The sequence below is a fragment of the Heloderma suspectum genome, chromosome 5 (assembly GCF_057233095.1).
Source record: "Heloderma suspectum isolate Gila_16-S chromosome 5, 16-S_ref, whole genome shotgun sequence".
NCBI lineage: Eukaryota > Metazoa > Chordata > Lepidosauria > Squamata > Helodermatidae > Heloderma > Heloderma suspectum.
In genome coordinates, this window is record NC_139462.1 from 111,139,218 (window position 1) to 111,157,717 (window position 18,500).

The window sequence follows — 18,500 nt, forward strand, 5'->3', positions numbered from 1 at the left end:
ATTCCCATGAAAAGTAACCAGCCTGCTTTCATATAATTCTGCCCAATTTAAAAGCTTCAAAGAACTGAGGGATACAAGCCATTTCAACAATAGCTTGATACAAATCTGAAATGCTACTAACAAATCAAGGTGGTCACTGATTTCCAGATGGCCTATTCACTATCTGAAGCGGTTATCTAGTCAGGAACAGGTTATTATGGTTTTTCTCCAGTCTTCCAGAAGCAAAACAAATTGTCACTGCTGCCATGCTGTCTTCTGATATGGTTTAAGATAAACCATGCTCATGTCATGTTCTCCTGTTTCCCTGTAATGTGAAGTAACCCTTAATCTGTAATGTAAAATGTAATGACAATACATTACACATTATGTTTTGCTTATGTTTTGTTGTTTTCACTGGCAGCATATCCTGTAATGTGTGTTTCTGTCCTAGGAGGGGGAAAACAGTGTATACTGTTGGGGAAATACAAGTAGTCTGTGATATAGGCCTATCAACACATCAGTCTCAAGACTGAAGGAAGGCCTTCCTCTAGTTTTGCATGTGATTCCCAAAAAATTTCTAGGTACTTGCCATGAAAGATAATTTTCATTTAAAAACAATGAAACAACAAGCCTTCCATCTGTCAGGTATCAGCCTTGTAAGTACTGGAAGAATGCACGTCCACTAACAAACTCCCCAGCTAGCTTGGACTCATTCTTCCAGAACTTCAATATGCTTTCATGATGCTGAGAAAATGCTGTTCTGAGCTCTATGGAGGAATGGCAGGATACGAAATGGAACAAACAATGGAACAAACAGAACGAAGTTTGGTAAAAAAAAAAAAAAAGATCTTGTAAGGGCACAAGTCTTGTGGAGTACTTATACAGAGCATATGAAAAACTAGCTCAGTAAATCAAAGTTTGGAAAGCAAAACATTTATTTAGGAAAAACAGCAAAGAATACTCTGGAACCGTAACAACTCTTTGATGTTTTTGCTGCAAAACAGACTAACAAAGCTACCTTTGGCATTTATTTAGGAACTCAGGAGACTGAAGGATGGTAACCAAGGAGTTGCACTGAAAAGAATACACAACTTTCTAAAAACAGGTAGAAACTTTCCTAATTCCTAGCCGTTGTAAGAGAATGCAAATTGTCCTCACTGGCTAAGAATTAAATATTAACTAAGTAGTTCATTGATTGCCTTGAAAGGAAAAGCACAGAAAAATTATCTGTCCCACATGCACTTGATTTATTTTAAAAGGCATGGGTTTGTTTTCTTTTCAACAGCCAGAATAATGACTTATTTGAAAGAAGATGGCTACACACACCATTCTGCATAGGTAGTCAGTGATTCAGGATTCACTAGGCTCTGCAGTAACAACGAACCATTGAACAAAATTAAGTTTATATTCTTTTCTGATGCATGGACACACACTCCATTAATCCTGATGAGAGTTCTTTGTGCACAGAAGGGAGAGGAGACTCTGGTGATTTTGAAACAACATTCAAAACAGGAATTCAACTCTTTGGCATAAAGCTGCCACGCAAACACACTTGCTATTTTGTTTTAATAAGCTCTTTATCTGGAATTCACTAGTGATTCTAAAATGCAGGCAGTTCTGCCATTTTAAAGGTATAGGTTACATTCATTTTACATCATTTACAGTGAACTCAAATGCATGTATGTGCGACTGTATTCAATGGGATTTACTCTCCTGTAACTATGTTCAAGATTACAGCCTTATTACACTTCATATAAGACAAAATGAAAAAAAAAAAACAGTGGAGATTCTTGCAATTTATTACAAACATTATCAAACTCTTACCTTTTTGACCAATACATACATGCTCATTTTCAAAGAGTTCTAAAACAGTAAGCAAGAATAAAGTGTGAAAAGTTCAAAACTATTTCAGTTCATTATCAGCATATTTGATTTAACTATCAGAATTCCATACCATCATATATGTACCAGAATTTGGAAGACCACACACTCCAAATACACATGTTCAACCAAATCTATTTCAGAGTTTCTCTTAGATGGCACTCATTCGTCACTCCAAATTGCTATTTTAGTCCCTTCCCTATAGTTCAAAATGCAATCTGAACTATGTAAGAAACAATGGAACAAACAAAACATAAAATGTTTTGTAATTGTGGTTGTATTGTTATATTGTGGTTTTAATGTTCTATATATTTTAAATTGTTTTATTGTGTGTTGTTTGGTTTTAGTTTTTGTGAACCGCCCAGAGAGCTTCGGCTATTGGGCGGTATAGAAATAAATAAATAAATAAATAAATAAAATAAAAATAAAATATGGTAAAAAGATCTTGTAAGGGTGCAAGTCTTGTGAAGTACTTATATAGCACATATGAAAAACTAGTTCTGTAAACCAAAGTTTGGAAAGCAAAACATTTATTTAGGAAAAACTAAGGGTACTGTGGAACCTTAACAACTCTTTGTTGTTAGGCAAAAGGTTTTGATGTTTAAAAGGCAAATTTTGCTGGTTCTCTCTCCCACCTTCTGAAGAGTTTAAACAGCAGTTTGTGAAAGACATTGTCAGAGTACTATCTGAGATGGAAACATGGAGATGGAATAATTTGGTTGTGTGTGTCCTTCTGATCATAGCCTTACAAAATCTACATACACTGCTTGTTACTGTATAATTTTTAAATATTATTTTGTTTCACTCTCTCATTTCATGAGCTGCCTTAGGAAAAAATATTTTTGAAGGTATGATAAAAAGATCTAACATTAATAAAATATCTCGTTTATACTAACAGATTTTCCAATGAACTTTCAATCTAAATTGCCCTTCAAAAGCTGCTTTTTCACATTCATCACAAAGACACCTCAACTAAAGTCACAGGACAACAGCAATGTTATCATGTTTGTGCCAGTTATAATTTTGGTGGCTATATGGTTACTTCCATCTTGCAATATTATTTCCAAGTTGCCAATGTACTGCCAACGAGAACTCTTACCTGAAATTTAGGCAGAACATAAAGAGTTAATATAGTAATTTGCAATGCAATCCTATACAGGTCTACTCAGAAGTTAGCTGCACTGATTTCAATGGGACTTACTTGCAGGTAGGTGTTGCCTTAGGTTGCAATCCTATACACACTTACTTGGGAGTAGGACGTATTAAACACAATAGGACTTACTTCTGAGTAAATGTTATAGATTAGTGTTATGACTTGCCAAACCTCTCCCTAACACACAGCAATTAAAGAGACAAGGGCCCTCTTTGGATCTGGTGTTGGCAACAAACTCACATGAATCTTTGTGGGAAACAATAACAATCTTTACTACATTACATTAAACAGCCACACTAACCTGGAGGCACATGTGCGGAATCATCAATATCTAGCTGACTTGTGTTCAGGTCTAGCTCACTGAAATATTCTTTCTTAAGGAAAAAAAGGCACAAATGAAAAAACACATTTTTTTATTAACAACCACGGAGGTCTCTTTACATTTTAATTATTTGTCAGCAGATCTTCAAACTGTTATCAGTTATATGAGCATATAAAGCCACTGCATCAGACCATTTGGCCATCAAACCCAGTTCTCTGACTTAGAAGTGGGGCAAGAATTCAAAGCCGAATTGCGCAACTATACAAGTACCCTGCTAGAATCATAGGATCATAGAATAGTAGGGTTGGAAGGGGCCTATAAGACCATCGAGTCCAATCCCCTGCTCAATGCAGGAATACAAGTCAAAGCATCCCTGACAGATGGCTGTCCATCCTCATCTTGAGTGCCTCCAGTGTGGGAGAGCCCACTGCCTCCCTAGGGAATTGGTTCTATTGTCGTATTGCTCTAACAGCCAGGAAGTTTTTCCTGATGTTCAGCCTTGTAAGTAGCACTGTGGCAAGCACAGCCTACTGTGAGCCGGCCTCCTACCCTGTTTCTGCCCACATTCCAAGCAATCTGACACCTGTTACCCTTTCCCCCTCTCTCACGGGAAAAAAAAACCTAACCTTGGGGATCATAGTTAAGGTAGCTGGCTGCACAGTGCTCACAAACAGACTGAAGAGGCCCAGTGAGTCTCCTGCAAGCAAAAGATGCTTCAAGTTTTTTTTTTCCTGCTGAAGATCAAGGGGTTGAACTACAAAGCCCACAATTCTTGACCAGAAGAGAGGCTGCCATCTGAGAGGGGTCAACTGATTTTGGAAAGGAGAAATAAGACTCCTCATCCATCTCTACTCTGACTAGCAGCAGTTCTGCAGGCTCCTTATAATATTTTAATTGGCGATACCAAGGACTGAACCTTGGGCCTTCTTCATGTAAAGCACTAACCTATGGCATGTTCTATGCTGCACAAGAAATCTGAAGTCAAGAAACAGCTGAGTATCTTTTTTTTCCAATCTGCCAGCTAAACACAAAGCCAGACTAAGATTGATGAGAAACATAGTGTAGTAATACATTCCCCCCACCCCAGGATATTGTAATCCTATTATCTCAGCTGGAAGTACAATGAACTAGTGGAACACTGCTTCAGACATATTCTAGCAAGTCCCAGAAAAAAATTAGTTCCAATTGTCTGCCAAGCATTTTCTTTAGAGACGTAGGATGAAACACTGAAGAACACTTCACAGCCAGGCTTTAAAAATATATGTAACAAATTTGTTCAGCATTTCTCAAAAGCTGTACATTATAAAAACAATTGTTTTAGTACCTTCAAGTTAGGCAATTCATTTATTTCACATTTACTTCTTAAGAAACCTCTTTTTAAAGATAATGGATACTTACTAGTTCAGGGATATCTTTCACTTTCAGTGGAACCTGAATTAATCCCAGGTGGTTTCTAAAACTAGGTTGCTCATTGTTTTCATAGTTTGGATTGCGAAGATTCATCAATACCTTTAACAAGATCACTATAAATGAGCATTTTATATGTAGATGCCAAAAAGTGTAAAACAATATAAAACTTCAGAAAATGTCTTCATTAGCAGCGCTATCTAAGAGATATTTTCAAAAGTTTGCCAACCTTACTGTACCTAAGGTTCATTTTTGAATTAACATATAACTGTGGTTGGGGACAGAGAGTGCCCCCATGGGCTGGCATGCTCTCTTCTTCCCCCTTGGGTAGGTTCCCTCCTACAGTTACCAGTTTTCATTAACCATAGTTTGCTATGATGCCTAAATAGGCAAACTATGGTTAGTGCATTGGTTTCAAATTGTGATTTGGAGCCAAAGCAGTAACCAAAGTTTGCCAGTTCAGACATCACAGCAAACTCTGGTTAACAAAAACCATGAATTGAAGAAGGGAATCCACAGAAAAGGTAGGAGGAGGGAGGGGAAATCCGAAGTGCAAGCATATCATGCCACTCCCTAATAGCAAACGATAATTATGCCTGGACTGAGCCACAGTCAAGGAAAAATAATAAAAGGATGTCTCCCCAAAGGAAACAAAAAGCAAACAAATAACCAGAGGGTCAAAATATAATGAACCTATGGAATTCATTTCAACAAGATGTGGTAGCTTTAATGCTTTTTAAAGGCATTAGACAAACTAGTGGAGGGTAGGTCTATTAATGGCTATCTACATCAGAGAATGAAATGCGGGGGACAAGCAACACCGGAAGGCTGTTGCCCGCATGCCCAGAGGCATCAGGCTAGACTACATGGACTGTACCCTGATCCAACAAGACAACTCCTATATTCTTAAAGACTAGGCAATTGTTAGAGAAGATACAAATTCTTCCCTGATCTCCCCCCATCCCCCACTTTTAAAAAGCCATCCTATTTCGTTCATTCAGAAAAATCCAATTCCTATGCTAGGCAGACAGTCCCTTAAGAAATCTCTGTTCTCTAAAGTGGTGGTAGATTGCTCCATAACAACAGTACCCAAGACTCAACTTTCACTAAGGTTCATTTATTATAACACAGCTACTGTCAATCATTTTGATAGCATTCTATGATGCTGGGAAAACATAGCATTCATGCAATCTCTGGGGCTTGTGACCTGTAAGAAAAGTTCATAGTGACTGAAAGAGTGTGTAAATTATTCACCTTGCTTCCTTTGTTCATATAAAACACTCCAGCATATACAGAAATAATTCCTCTGAGTTTATACAGGACTATGAAAGTTTATATAAACAGGCCAAGCATTAAAAAGTTAACATCCAAAGAATGGCAAGTGATGTGGGAAAAGTAACAATAGAAAACACAAGAGACATAACACTGTTTACTTATGCCAACTGCTATTATAAGGTTAAATTTAGACATATTTAATTAGCCTTAATTGCAGATAAATGTTATACAGTTGCATTATAATTCAAGCCATCAGTAAAATTAAGAAACCAAACAACACTTAAAGTTCAAAAGTTAGGTCTCTAAGCCATCTACTCACATTTGCATTTGTGCAATATAATTTTCATTCATATATGCAGATTTAGACAGAGTCAACCAACTATTGGTATTTGCAGTTCTAAACTGGGAAGAAATTCCTATCGACACACGGAAATTTCTCAAATATGACACATTTGATTTACTTTCACAAAGAGCAATCGAAATGCTTGCTTTCTGTGCTGTTTTCTGATTAGGCAAGGTAATTAAGATTTATACTGCCATATTAAAATATTTCTTGGAAAATAAGATACCATCCTATTTCCATGCTCAAAGGCTCTCAATAGATTTTGCAGACATTGGGTCTGGGTTTCCTGTTAATGCTTTTCTTTGGGGATTTTAGTAGTTCTTTTCTATCCTTCTCCTTCGCTTGCTTACTGGCACAACTGGCCTTTCCCACCTCTTAGCTGTCTACAGAAGAGCTCTATCACTCCTGAATCCATCATCAGAAAGGCCATACAGTACAACAAGCACATATGACTGTTAACAGCCTTCAGTCTGAGCAGTACTAAAAAACAGAGAAAAGGGTCCCAACATAAGCATTCTCTGGTGTCTTCTAGCCAGAACAAAACACCTGAGGTTTTTGAACTGTAATGGGAACCTTGGAGACCCCTCTGAAACATATCAACGGTTTCCCAATAGGAAGGACAGTACCACCAAAGCTTTCCTGAAAAGCAACTTCCCACCACTCATTTATCTTCCCCTGCAAAGCACAGCTACAAGGAATTCCAGGTCTCACACTCAAGACACTCAATATGGTGGTGAAGCACAAAAGGCCTGGCCAGTGCTCTGCATGAACTGAGTGTGCATTTGAGAATGTGCCCAGGAATCCTCAGCAATCCATGGGTTCCTCAGCAGAGAAATATATGTGGAAATGTTTTAATGGACACAGAAAGTTTGAAACCAGTCGTCTAGGATATGGTGAAGTAATGCAAGTGTGAAGGTGACTATCTGATAAAATGCACATTCCTGCTACCGAAAAATGTGTTATTCTTCTCACAGATGAATACCGTAAACATTTTCAGCTTTTAGGTAACTTTCAGTACTGCTTTCCCCATTATTATATTTTATTTCCTTACCCAAATACCATGTCTCAAACTGGAGTAGTCACTTTGAGGTCACAGGATTGTACTGATGATGATCTTAAGTCCAATTCATTAATCCAGTGGCTCAAACGACCCATTCTTGGGAAATCTATTAATATTTATTGTGTAAAGATCTCTACATAAGTAACAGAAGGTCAGACTAAGTTGTTTTTTTTTTTTAATTACCTCAAGAAAATCTTTAGGTGCATAAACAGGCCGGAAGAGACTTAGATCTGAAATTAAGATATATAAACTTATTTAATTAAAAGCATCAACAGATTGTTTCCAGTTCATATTATTTGTAGTTCTTCCATCTGTACATTTTACTGGTAGTAATTACAAAGCATCATATTTGCTCAGAACAATATACATAGGGAACACACATTCGAAACATATTGTGGAGCAGTAAGTCTATCACCCACTGTCAAAGTTTATGACAAATTATTATTTATTATTTTTACCAATATTTATATATGGCCCTATCTGCTAAAAAATCAAAGTAGTGTATAATAATTTAAAACAATAAAACCTTAAAACAATTAAAACAAGAACATTAAAAACAGTAAAAACAGTAAAAATTTAGAAGTACACATTTTAAAAAGCTAAATTGAAAAGTTATATTTTACATCCTTTCTAAAGGTTATATGATTTTAATTTGCATAAAGCAGGACTGACATACCTGGCTCATCTGTCCCCATTTCATTCCATTTATTTAGAAGTTCTTTTTGCTCGTTCACTGATCTCTGTGAAACACAAAATGCAGTAAAGTAAACTGGCTTTACAATAACCCAATCGAAATAAAACAAATATAAGTCTCTACTAGTTAGCATTTAATAACATGTTGAATTTAAAAAAACAAATCTTCCTCCTTCCAATAAATTAGGACCGGACATGCCTAAGCATTACATTCACAAAAAAAGGAATTAGTAAAGCTACCTTCTGTGCTAATGGAATCCCGAGTTCCGTGCACATACTATTTAGACTCTTCAGAATCCGTTTTTCCCAGTTTCCCTGCAACAGATTACATAAATCAGTATAACACTTCGATCTTCCCTTCTATGTATAATTCATAACAGTTCATTACCTAGTTTGGGATTTTTAGTTTGAATCTTAAAATGGCATGGTATGAGGCATATTTTTTCAAACAAGCACCTCACCCACTGCCTAACTGCCACCAAACCGTCTTGCTGGGGGGGAACACACAGGGTGATGGCAGGTTGGGTGGGTACTGTTTCGGATTGCTATTGATATTGGTTTACCATGCAGTTTTGCAAAAAGCCTCCACAGAGTAATTTGTGGAAGAAACCTCACTTTTTCTCAAGCTCAGAAAGAGTGCGGCTGAACAAGTGAGATTTCATCTCTACTTTAAGGAGCTGGTTCTGGGAGTGAAACTATCTGAAACATGCATACATGTATGTTTTCTCTCACTTTTTTCTTTTTAAAAAAACAGAAGCAGCTGTGGAAGGCTGCAAGTTTGAGCAGGGGAAAGCAAGGGGAGAAATCTTTTTCCCACTGACCATTTTTCCACTCAAAATCTTGCCCACAGCTGCAAGATTTTCCACCCGTAGGATAAAAATACAGGCCACTGTATCATTCCTCCTGGGAAAGAAAATAGCTGGGAGGGGGAAATTTTCAGAGGGAAAATACCTAGAGAAGAAAGGGTATACTGCCATTAATGCTTCCCTGCCACTCCTCAACTCAACACTTCAGTTGTTTGTAAAAAAAAAAAAAAAAGTCACAAGAGATATACACCCAACTGTATATGTTGCAGCCTTTGTATCACATGTAGTCTCCGTCGGAAGGATGGATGAATGGAAGAATACTGCCACTCACCTGTTCACCTGGGAGCAATTGTGGAATTTCACCTGGGGTGAATAACATCTGATTCTACAGACCACCTTGTTATATTTTTCCACCCAGCAGAGTTTGGTGACTGAAACCCATTTTCTACTATGTTTCTGAAGATAATGTTGAGACATGTTTTTCATATAATTGCAAGTAATCAGGCCATTTAGCATCCAAGCATCCTTTTTTTTTTTTTTTTAAGTACTAATAGCTGGAGCGATATAGTCAGTGTTTCCTAACATTAAATTCTTCATTGCTTTATTTTAAATATACTTTCATGTTCTAAAATAAATTATACAGCATTTTAATTATTGTACTTGCTGACTACATACCAAAACTATTCCAAGGGTGTTTGGGGGTTTTTGCGCAAACTCTTCTTTAAAAGCTAAAGCCCAAAGTAAAACAACAGCAACATAAAAAACATTTAAAGGCTAATATGATTAATTTTAATTCTACTATAAGATCCCTCAAACAAAAAGCCCCTGATTCTGCCTAAACAGTTGCATGGATGAAGTAACATAATTTGGTTAGATTTCTGTAAATGTGTTTCTCACAATCCTGTAAGCCTGCTCGTTTTTCACATTATACTCATATAACAAGCCCTTCACTCCCTGATGTTACTGCTGTAACTCTGGGTACTACCATAAATGAAACACAAATAATTTGATTACACTTGTGTAGTGTGATCCTAAACATGTTTACCTGGACAAGTGCCATAGAGTTCAATCTTACTAAGCTTGGGATTTCAGCCTCAATATCCTGTATATACTAACAGCGAACTCGTTCTTCAAATATGTTTTCCTTATGTAGCCAAAAGGCACCATCCACAAACAAGAAGGAGGTATTAGAGGGCTCAGGGGAACCCCAAGGTTTACAGAAGTACAAAAAGATATTTAGGGGAAAAAAACCCTGGGAGGGAGAAACCTGAAAGAGCCCAATGAGGACTGAGCGTGCCTAATTGTCATGAAATACTGGTTGACTGTTTGGGGGGGGGGGTTAGGGCAGAAAAAGTGGGGGTAGGGCTGAAATGGAGTATCCTGGAAGCAGGCATGGCTGACTGGCTGGAACCCTAAACAGGAGTACTCTACACAGCAATATTTTGCTATAGGTCCCACTTGTATTAAGAATTGTGTGATGACACACCCATCAAAAAAGGTACAGACATACAGTATATGCCAATACCCCAGTACACACAGTAAGATCACAGCAGACCTGGGCTTTTCTCATGTAAGCCAAAGATTCTTTTATGTGTTCAGGAGGTGCTGATGGATGGCACGGTAACGGGAAACTTGAAGGAAAAGAACAAAACAGATACATTTTAGTGCATGTATGATTTGGATCCACTCTTCAGGATAAACCCTTGAAGATCAATTTTTCCCCATCACCATAATAATTTTCAGAGACACTAATTAGATATCTAGCAATCATCATCAGTCCATGGCCACCTGCCTTGTGAAACATCACTAGAGGCGAGTCATATGCCATTTCTTAACCTGGCATTAAAAAGGTGCTGAAACTTTACTTTACTGAAAATATCAAGCATTGATGTCTACCTCAGGCATCTGTACATCCATAATACCACATAATTTCAGTCTTTTTAGATACAAATAGTATTAGGATTACCCATTTTAATAAACAATAATCCTATATATCTTCAAAAAATGAAACGTAATTTGCTTTTTATACAACAAAACATATTGGACCAGGGTGGCAAGGAGTTAATACATTTCCTGCCCCATCACTAAACTATTGTGCTGATGTTCTGCCAGAATTATGCCCAAACAGTGTAAGTATAATGCTGTAGTTCATGACATAGTACCGTACTGCTCTGTATATTTTTTCTAGCACATCAAGTTGTAGTACCAGGCCACTAGACTATATCAGACACAGCCAACTTATTCAAGGTTCGGGAACTGAATCCTTCATAGCTAAACTGCTGGGATGGCATCCCCTCCCCCACCCAGCCATGATGACATTATTCACACCCTCTCTTCTCATGAACCTTGGCAGGGTAGGGATGGGGGGATTGTAACCCCCCCCCCCCCAGCACTAAATGACATATAACTCAGATGCCTCTGGAGTAGCTTCTCATTTAGCATTGAGGGGTTGCCAGGCTACTGGGAGTGCTGCTGTCACTAATCTACATCAGCCTTCCCCAACCTGGTGCCCTCCAGTTCACCCCCAAGGAGTATTAGTCATGCTGGCCAGGGCTGATGGGAGCTGTAGTCCAATACATCAGGAGGGCACCAGGTTGGGGAAGGCTGAACTATATAAATAAAAGCCATAGATTGAGAAAATTGTAGCTCCTGAATCAAGAATAAAGTTTCAATGTATACTAATGTTAAAGCAATGCATCATCAAAAGCAAGGATGCAAAATTTCCAGAAATTTTGAAGTTACAAAGAAAAATATAGTTTTGGGTTTTTTAGAAAACAACAACCAGAAATCTTGGGAAAACCTGTAATATATTCAATACTTATTTTCTTATCAAACCCAAACTTATTTTATTACTTTAACACAAAATGCATCATTTATCACTGAGTATATAACATTCTTTACTTCAAATATTTATAACATTTATAGCAATTCCATGCAAGTTTACTCAGAAGTAAGACCTACTCTGTTTAGTGGAGTAAACATGCATAGAATTACAGCCTCAGAAGTATACATTCTTTAGTTTTGTACAAGCAAAAAGATAGCAGATGCGGCACACTTGCTTCTAGTTATGTCCAAGCTGGATCAAAGCACCAAAGAACCTTGTCTTAAAGAGCATCTCATTCCAAAAGAGAAAATATTTCATATGATTTTTTTTCCAGTTGCCCCCAAAATACCAATTTTTCCAAAGTCCTCAGAAAAAAAGGAGAGGAGGAATATTTGGATCTTTCCTTTTCCCGCGGGCCTTCACAACTTTAATCAAAAGCCATCAAATTAGAGACTGACCTTTTGTCCACTGAAAAAAAAAACCTTAACTCCACATTTATTAAGATGTATTTTAAAAAGCAGTACTTCTTTGTTCTGATTCATCTTTTCTAATACATTCCTACGCTAGTCCCTACACAGAGCGAAATTTCCAATCCACTGTGGATTGAAAAGATATTCAACAGGCCTTCTTTGTTTTACACGTTAAGTGATGTTACAAATAATGCAAGCAAATATGAAGACAAGAGGAACTATGCCTATGCAAAAATGCAGACAAAAACAAACTCACACACGGAGTTCACTATAAACAGCATTCTGTAGCTTCTTTTCCCATCCTGGTAAAATAAGAGGTTAGATAACAAAGGTTAGAAGAACTCATATTATAAAAATGCCATCAAACTTCTTTGGAGTAAGTAAAGTTGGCATGCAGAGATTCCACTACTAAAAACATTCTAATGGCACAATCCATAGTTCATTTATTCCAACACTCTTTAATGGTACTTCTCCATAGTTTGTATTTTGTGGACTGGTCACCCCATTCCTAAACACATTTGTTTGGAAATTCAGACCTATTGCATCTTATATGCATGGGATTGCAACTTTAGGCTGTTACCTTAATTGCACAAGCTCAGCTATAGGTGTCATGTGCAGAAGCAATCATGCACCTGCCCACATAGACAGTCTTTAGGTGTGCCACTGCAACAGCAGATTTCAAATCAATATTGGTGCTGTGCCAAAAGTTAAACATTATGGGCTTCAATACATGCTGTCAGGATGAACACAAAGAGCATATGACTATGTAGCTGGAGGACTGCACAGGCTGACTGAAAGCAACAACTGCCATGCACTAAGATAACAGTTCCTTAATTGGAAGCAAATCTCACTGGAATTAACCAAACTTATTTCCAAGGAATAGGTTTCAGAAGAGAATGTAAGGGTCAAATCCTAGGTATGTAGGTAGGTTGGGTAGGGATTTGGTGGCACAGCGGCATCTAGGCCAGGGATGGGGAATGTGTGGCCATCCAGATGCTGTTGGACTGCAACTCCCATCGAGTCTCACCATTGACTATGCTGCCTATGGCTGATGGGAGTTGCAATCTACCAACATCTGGAGGCCCACAAATTTACTTTTGCTGTTTTTATGGAGAAGCATTCCATTATGTACACTAGTATACTTGTGTGTACTAGTAACACTGGCAAATTTATTCACAAGGCTGGAGTAAAACAAGCTTTAAGTAGGTGGATGATGCCCAAATATTCAACAGTCAAGCAGGCTGAAGGTCTTAAAAAGTAACAAGTAAAGACCACAAACCTGATGTCTTCAGAAATTCCTTAATACCTTCTTTCAAGGATTCTAGCTTAATCTCCGGATTGTGCAGACAGAGCTAACATGAAAAATAAAAATAAAAGATAAGAAATGTCAGCAGCATAAACTTTCTTAAGAAATTATGAGATTCAACATTTAGAAAGGGGCTGTGCTTATCTTGGGAAACAAGACTGTAAACATTCTTAGTTGGGGCATATTAAATGCTCAAACTACCAAAATATATTTTGACACATCACCATCAGAAACCACTTTTGAAAGCCATCTGAGTTTCATAAATGGCATCCCATATGGCTCGATGGGCTGTGAAGAAACACAACCCAAAACCTCTTTGGATGCACAGAATTAATTGCTGGGTTCTTTGGATCCCAGCCAACATATATATCATCTGCTTCCTCAATCTCCATTTCCTTACAACAGCAAAATTTATGAAGCTACGTTGGTACACCCTCTTATGAGCTTTCAGTTATTCTCAGAAGTAAACATACATAAACAAACACACAAGAAGCAAGGGAAGGATTATGACCAGTTCTTAATAAATACTGCAATGACATACAGGCTGGAAAAACTGCACATTTTATGGATACTTCCGGTACTGAAACCCCAGCTGCCACTACTCTCCTGAGAAGCAGCTTTAGGAGGTGAAGAAATGTTGGGAGGGGCTTAGTCCTTCTCCACTCACTACTTTCCCCCTTCAATTCTCCTTAGTTCCAGACTCATAGTTGAAATGGCTGCACAAAAAGCAGCAGGGGCAAAGAAGTTTTAAAAACAAAGAGGTAGAACAGGTAAGGATTAAGCACCCTTTCATCATTTATTATTATTCCTTCGCAAATTGCCTTCTTGTAAGCAGTATCACTTTGTGAAGAGAGGTATCAACCTGCATTTTGATACATAAGTTGTCTGTGTAACATACAGCTCTGGCCAGAGTTTATGGAACAGATAATGATACCATTCACCTGCTAGTACTTGCCATTCCTTGAAACTAATGACAAACAGTACCTTGCTCACACATATTCTTTTCAGTACCTAGGTTTCCAGTTCATCCCATTCTTAACTCTCGTAAAGAAGATTTCACTTTCTGTTTCTCTCAATAAGAGTCCTGGATTTGTTCAAAATCCAGTACTTCTATCCAAAATTTTCTGAAGCAAAGCATTTCTCAGTGTAGTTGTTTGTGCTTGCACAGAGGGAAATACAGGTTTGGCTATTTATTCTGGTTGTATTGTTTACTGTGGTTTTAATGTTTTAGATATTTTGTATTGTTTTATTGTGCGCTCTTTGGTTTTAATTTTTGTGAACCGCCTAGAGAGCTTCAGCTATTGGGCGGTATAGAAATGAAATAAATAAATATATACAATTAAATGAATTTTGATCGATCAATACATAGTAAAAATATTTTCAGAAGCAAATATGTCATTACTTTTAGTAAAGGAGGCCCGTACAATCTGTGATCCACCAAGCTGAACATAACCTATCATCCATGTATTGTGGCCTACAGACCCCAGCAGGCAACAAAATCAGGTTATTGAATCACCAGTGAGCTACTCTGCTGTATTTAGCTCACGTTACTGCTATCTGCTGTAGTTCAATGCCAGCATTTGTACATGTGCTCCTTAAGTCAATTTTGTGGATGTGAAAAAGGCTTCTGGTTTTATTTGATGGTATCTCTTTAATGGTGCATTCAAGCCAGCAGTTTTTCAGGCTATCTGCTATTAATACTTATACAAGAAGAAGATGCACACTGTGATCTATTCATTTCATGCAATGGTTCGTACCACATTAAAGAGATACAAGCTGTTTATTTGGCTCTTCATTTTACTGTATTTAATCTGGTTTTATTGAATTGTAATTGTTTTAGTTGTAGACTGTGCTGGGGAGCCTTTTTAGGGCCAAAACATGGCACATCTTTTAAATCAGTTCTTACACATAAATAATAAATATAACAGCTTTTTAGTGATTGCTCAGAAGTCTTTTGCTGCTCCCCTTTCTAGTCTTTTACCCAATACTCCTCCTCCATTATCTGAGCATTTTGTTTTGTTAAACAGTGAAATTCCATCTTTGCAGCTGAGCACCCATTTAACCACTAAATGTTTTGTTAATTTCATCAGCTACTTTCTTTTAGTAAAGCTAAACCTGGTTTCACATCCAGCAAGGTTCTTCATCCTTATATCAGCAAACTGGATTAACTTTACCAGGGGCAGGTGAAGATTTACTGCTGCAATTGTGCAGGTTCAATATTTATTACAGTAAAAAGACAAATAAAAATACACACTGTACAATTCCAGGAGGAAAAAGCACGTATGTGTAGTAAGCACACAAATATTTGTGCTGGAATACTGAGGGACAAAACTGAAGCGGCAAAGGTTTACACTTTAGATGAAGAGTATTGGTGTGGATGTATCCTAATAGATATTCTGTCAAACTGTCATTAAAATGGTAAGCTACTTCAGTGCTCCCTGGGTGTATCAGCAATCATGCTACATTTATTCCGAAAGCATTCCTTGTCCTGCTGACAGGTCCTGTGGGTCTCATATCAGGAGCCTTGTGGGTGAAGCACTTGGGCAGTATCCAATGGTAGTCCTACATAGATTAGGCCCATTCACTTCAATGGCCCTACTCTGTGTAGGAGTACCATTGGATACTGCCCCTTGATTCCTATTCCTTGTGAAACTCGGGATGATGATCAAAGGTAGGAGCTGCAGGTAGGTTCAGTCAAGACAGTAGCACCACAGCCTAGAATTCTCCTGATCCTAAAAATTAACGATCCCAAAGAGCCTATAAAGCTTCCAGTTCTACTCTGCTCCTTCACTAAGGAAGGCCACCAGGGTATCCTTTGGCACCTCCAAATTATTCAACTGCCTCTTCCAGGAACTTGCTAGCACTAGGATCCAAAGGCCTCATGCCTGGAAAGTTCACATATGTACAGGTCATATTCTGTTCTGAAAGTGTTCTATTGAAAGTTATCAAGCATAAACAGAAAGTACCATCATACATATCAATTAGGGAGCAATCCTGTGTCCCCTAGATAGAGTCTCGGAGCAATAGGATAATTCAGAATCCTGGATCTGAGGTTGTAGATAGCACTCCAACTGCAGATCCAGGAATCCATATTCCCTGCCCACTCCCCCTCGCAGCCGGAGCAGAGAGAACCGCACTGCCGGCCTCTCCAAGGTCACAACCCTGGAGAGGGGGTAAAGAGACATGCTGATGGGTGGGGAGAGGACTGGAGAAGCCAGGATATGACTCCCCAGCCTCCTTCCTTCCTGCTCTGACACACCCCAAGTAGGAAGGTGAAAAAGCCCGTCTAGCTATAAGGGGGGCGGAAGGCACACAGAGGTGAAGAGGAGCTCAGAGGGCGCTCCTCCTGCTGTGCATAAGATGCCTGTAAGCCTCTGAGTTTGGAGGCTTACAGGCATCACCATAGGATTTCACCCTTAATCAAGAAACTTGTCTCCTACCCTTCTACTGTACCCTATCTGCTGGTTCTTCTTTTCTTTTTTTTAAGGAAGTACAAGAAAATTTCCCAAGTGGTTAGGGAAAAAGATAAGGAAAAAACTATGCAAAGTTAACTCAAGTAAGTGTAACTCAAGTAAAACAGCACTGATTTCAGATATATTTTAGTTTTTCCCCCACTTTCAAGGGAGGGGATTACTAATGAGCAAAGCTGAAGAAACAGTAGGGCAGACTTATCATTAGCAGGTATCCTAGGCCTAGAAATTGGTGACTAGAAATTGCACCTAGATGACTTAGGGGCCCTGATTTGTAGCATCAGCATAGCAATTTTAAAATAAAATAAATCCATTAGACATGCTCAGTTCAGTGCTGATTGCACTCTCTCATCAGTTATCAGATGAGTACTTTCATGCCCGGTCTCATGCTTTGTTCTACAAAGATCTCTGTTGTCAGTATCTGGTTTTGCACCAATCCAAACTTTGCAAATTAGGATAATTCTAAACACATGGACTGGAAGGTGCTCTTACTTCTGTTTAATTTTTCCTTACCTGAGGCCAAGTTATACGAAAAAGTGCAGAAAACTCTCAGCTGTTTGCATTTGCAACTGAAGCTGAATTTGCCTTAAGATAAACAGCCTACAAAGTATTTTTCTAGAGTTTGAGAGCTATACAAGACTGCTTAAAATTACACTGCAAGTTGAAGGCAGTGGGATTTACTTCCAAGTAAACATGCGTAAGGTTGGGCTGCAATGCTCAGAGATCATTAATTACTTTCTGTGTTTCCAGTGCTGATCACTAGAAATACAAAAGCAAGTTCTGACAAGTTCTAACAAACCTTGGCTTAAATTAATTGGGGGGCGGGGGGAGAGAGAGGGATGTTCACCTGAAAAGCCCAGCACAGTTTTGCTGTAAACAGGAGACAGTTTTGTTTTGACTAGTCAGCTAGAATCTGTGAAGAGGAAACAGCAATGCAAGTCTTCTGTGCCAATATGGTCATCTTTTATCTATATGTTCCTATAGATTTGTCTATATGTTCCATTAAAGGGAAAACATGTCTGAAACCCCTTTGGGGGTTTCTTCCTTTCTTAATTGTTTAATTCCAGAAATTTATTTAAAATGTATGTTTAAGGGTTTTTTTTTAAATAGACAGGTTACTAAAAATTGTGTAACCTAAGTTTTGTGAACTTTGCTGCAAGGCTATATAAGAAGTTATAGATGTTTTAATGACCGCAACAGCAATATTCTTGGCTTCAGTTTGACCATTAAATTATGCATCCTAGCTCTGGGAACAATTTGTGGTAGGAGAAAACACTTTTCATGTTTATGAAAAGCAGCCTCATGATTGAAATGGAAAATACCTAGGAATACGTAAAAGCTAGTTCTCTCACTGTTATGTTTTTCATTTTAAATATTACAAAACTGATATAACTTCAAATATTGTATAAGATGTTTGGAGTCCTTCACATAACTGAAACTACGTATTCAAACAAATATACAATAGGGTGGCCAATTATGCATCAGCATTTTAAAAAAGGAAATGCATCACC

At 38.0% G+C, this 18,500-nt stretch overlaps 1 protein-coding gene across 7 annotated transcripts in view; it reads right to left on the reverse strand.

Annotated features, from left to right (window-relative positions):
- The window catches only part of TBC1D19 (TBC1 domain family member 19), a 109,110-nt gene that overhangs the window by 83,223 nt on the left and 7,387 nt on the right, over positions 1 to 18,500 (reverse strand). For 6 of the 7 annotated variants that reach the window (XR_014792184.1, XM_084856971.1, XM_084856970.1 and 3 more), the window contains exons 2-10: positions 13,493 to 13,565; positions 12,470 to 12,515; positions 10,475 to 10,550; positions 8,354 to 8,428; positions 8,097 to 8,160; positions 7,604 to 7,650; positions 4,734 to 4,844; positions 3,315 to 3,387; positions 1,804 to 1,842 (exon numbers count right to left, since the gene is read on the reverse strand). Coding sequence is in view for 6 of the 7 variants with exons in the window: in XM_084856971.1 (XP_084713097.1) it covers positions 1,804 to 1,842; positions 3,315 to 3,387; positions 4,734 to 4,844; positions 7,604 to 7,650; positions 8,097 to 8,160; positions 8,354 to 8,428; positions 10,475 to 10,550; positions 12,470 to 12,515; positions 13,493 to 13,565 (604 nt within the window). In the remaining variant the exon portion in view is untranslated. Of the gene's footprint in view, positions 1 to 1,803; positions 1,843 to 3,314; positions 3,388 to 4,733; positions 4,845 to 7,603; positions 7,651 to 8,096; positions 8,161 to 8,353; positions 8,429 to 8,934; positions 9,141 to 10,474; positions 10,551 to 12,469; positions 12,516 to 13,492; positions 13,566 to 18,500 lie in introns of those variants that run through there. The other variant, XM_084856975.1, reaches the window with a different exon arrangement.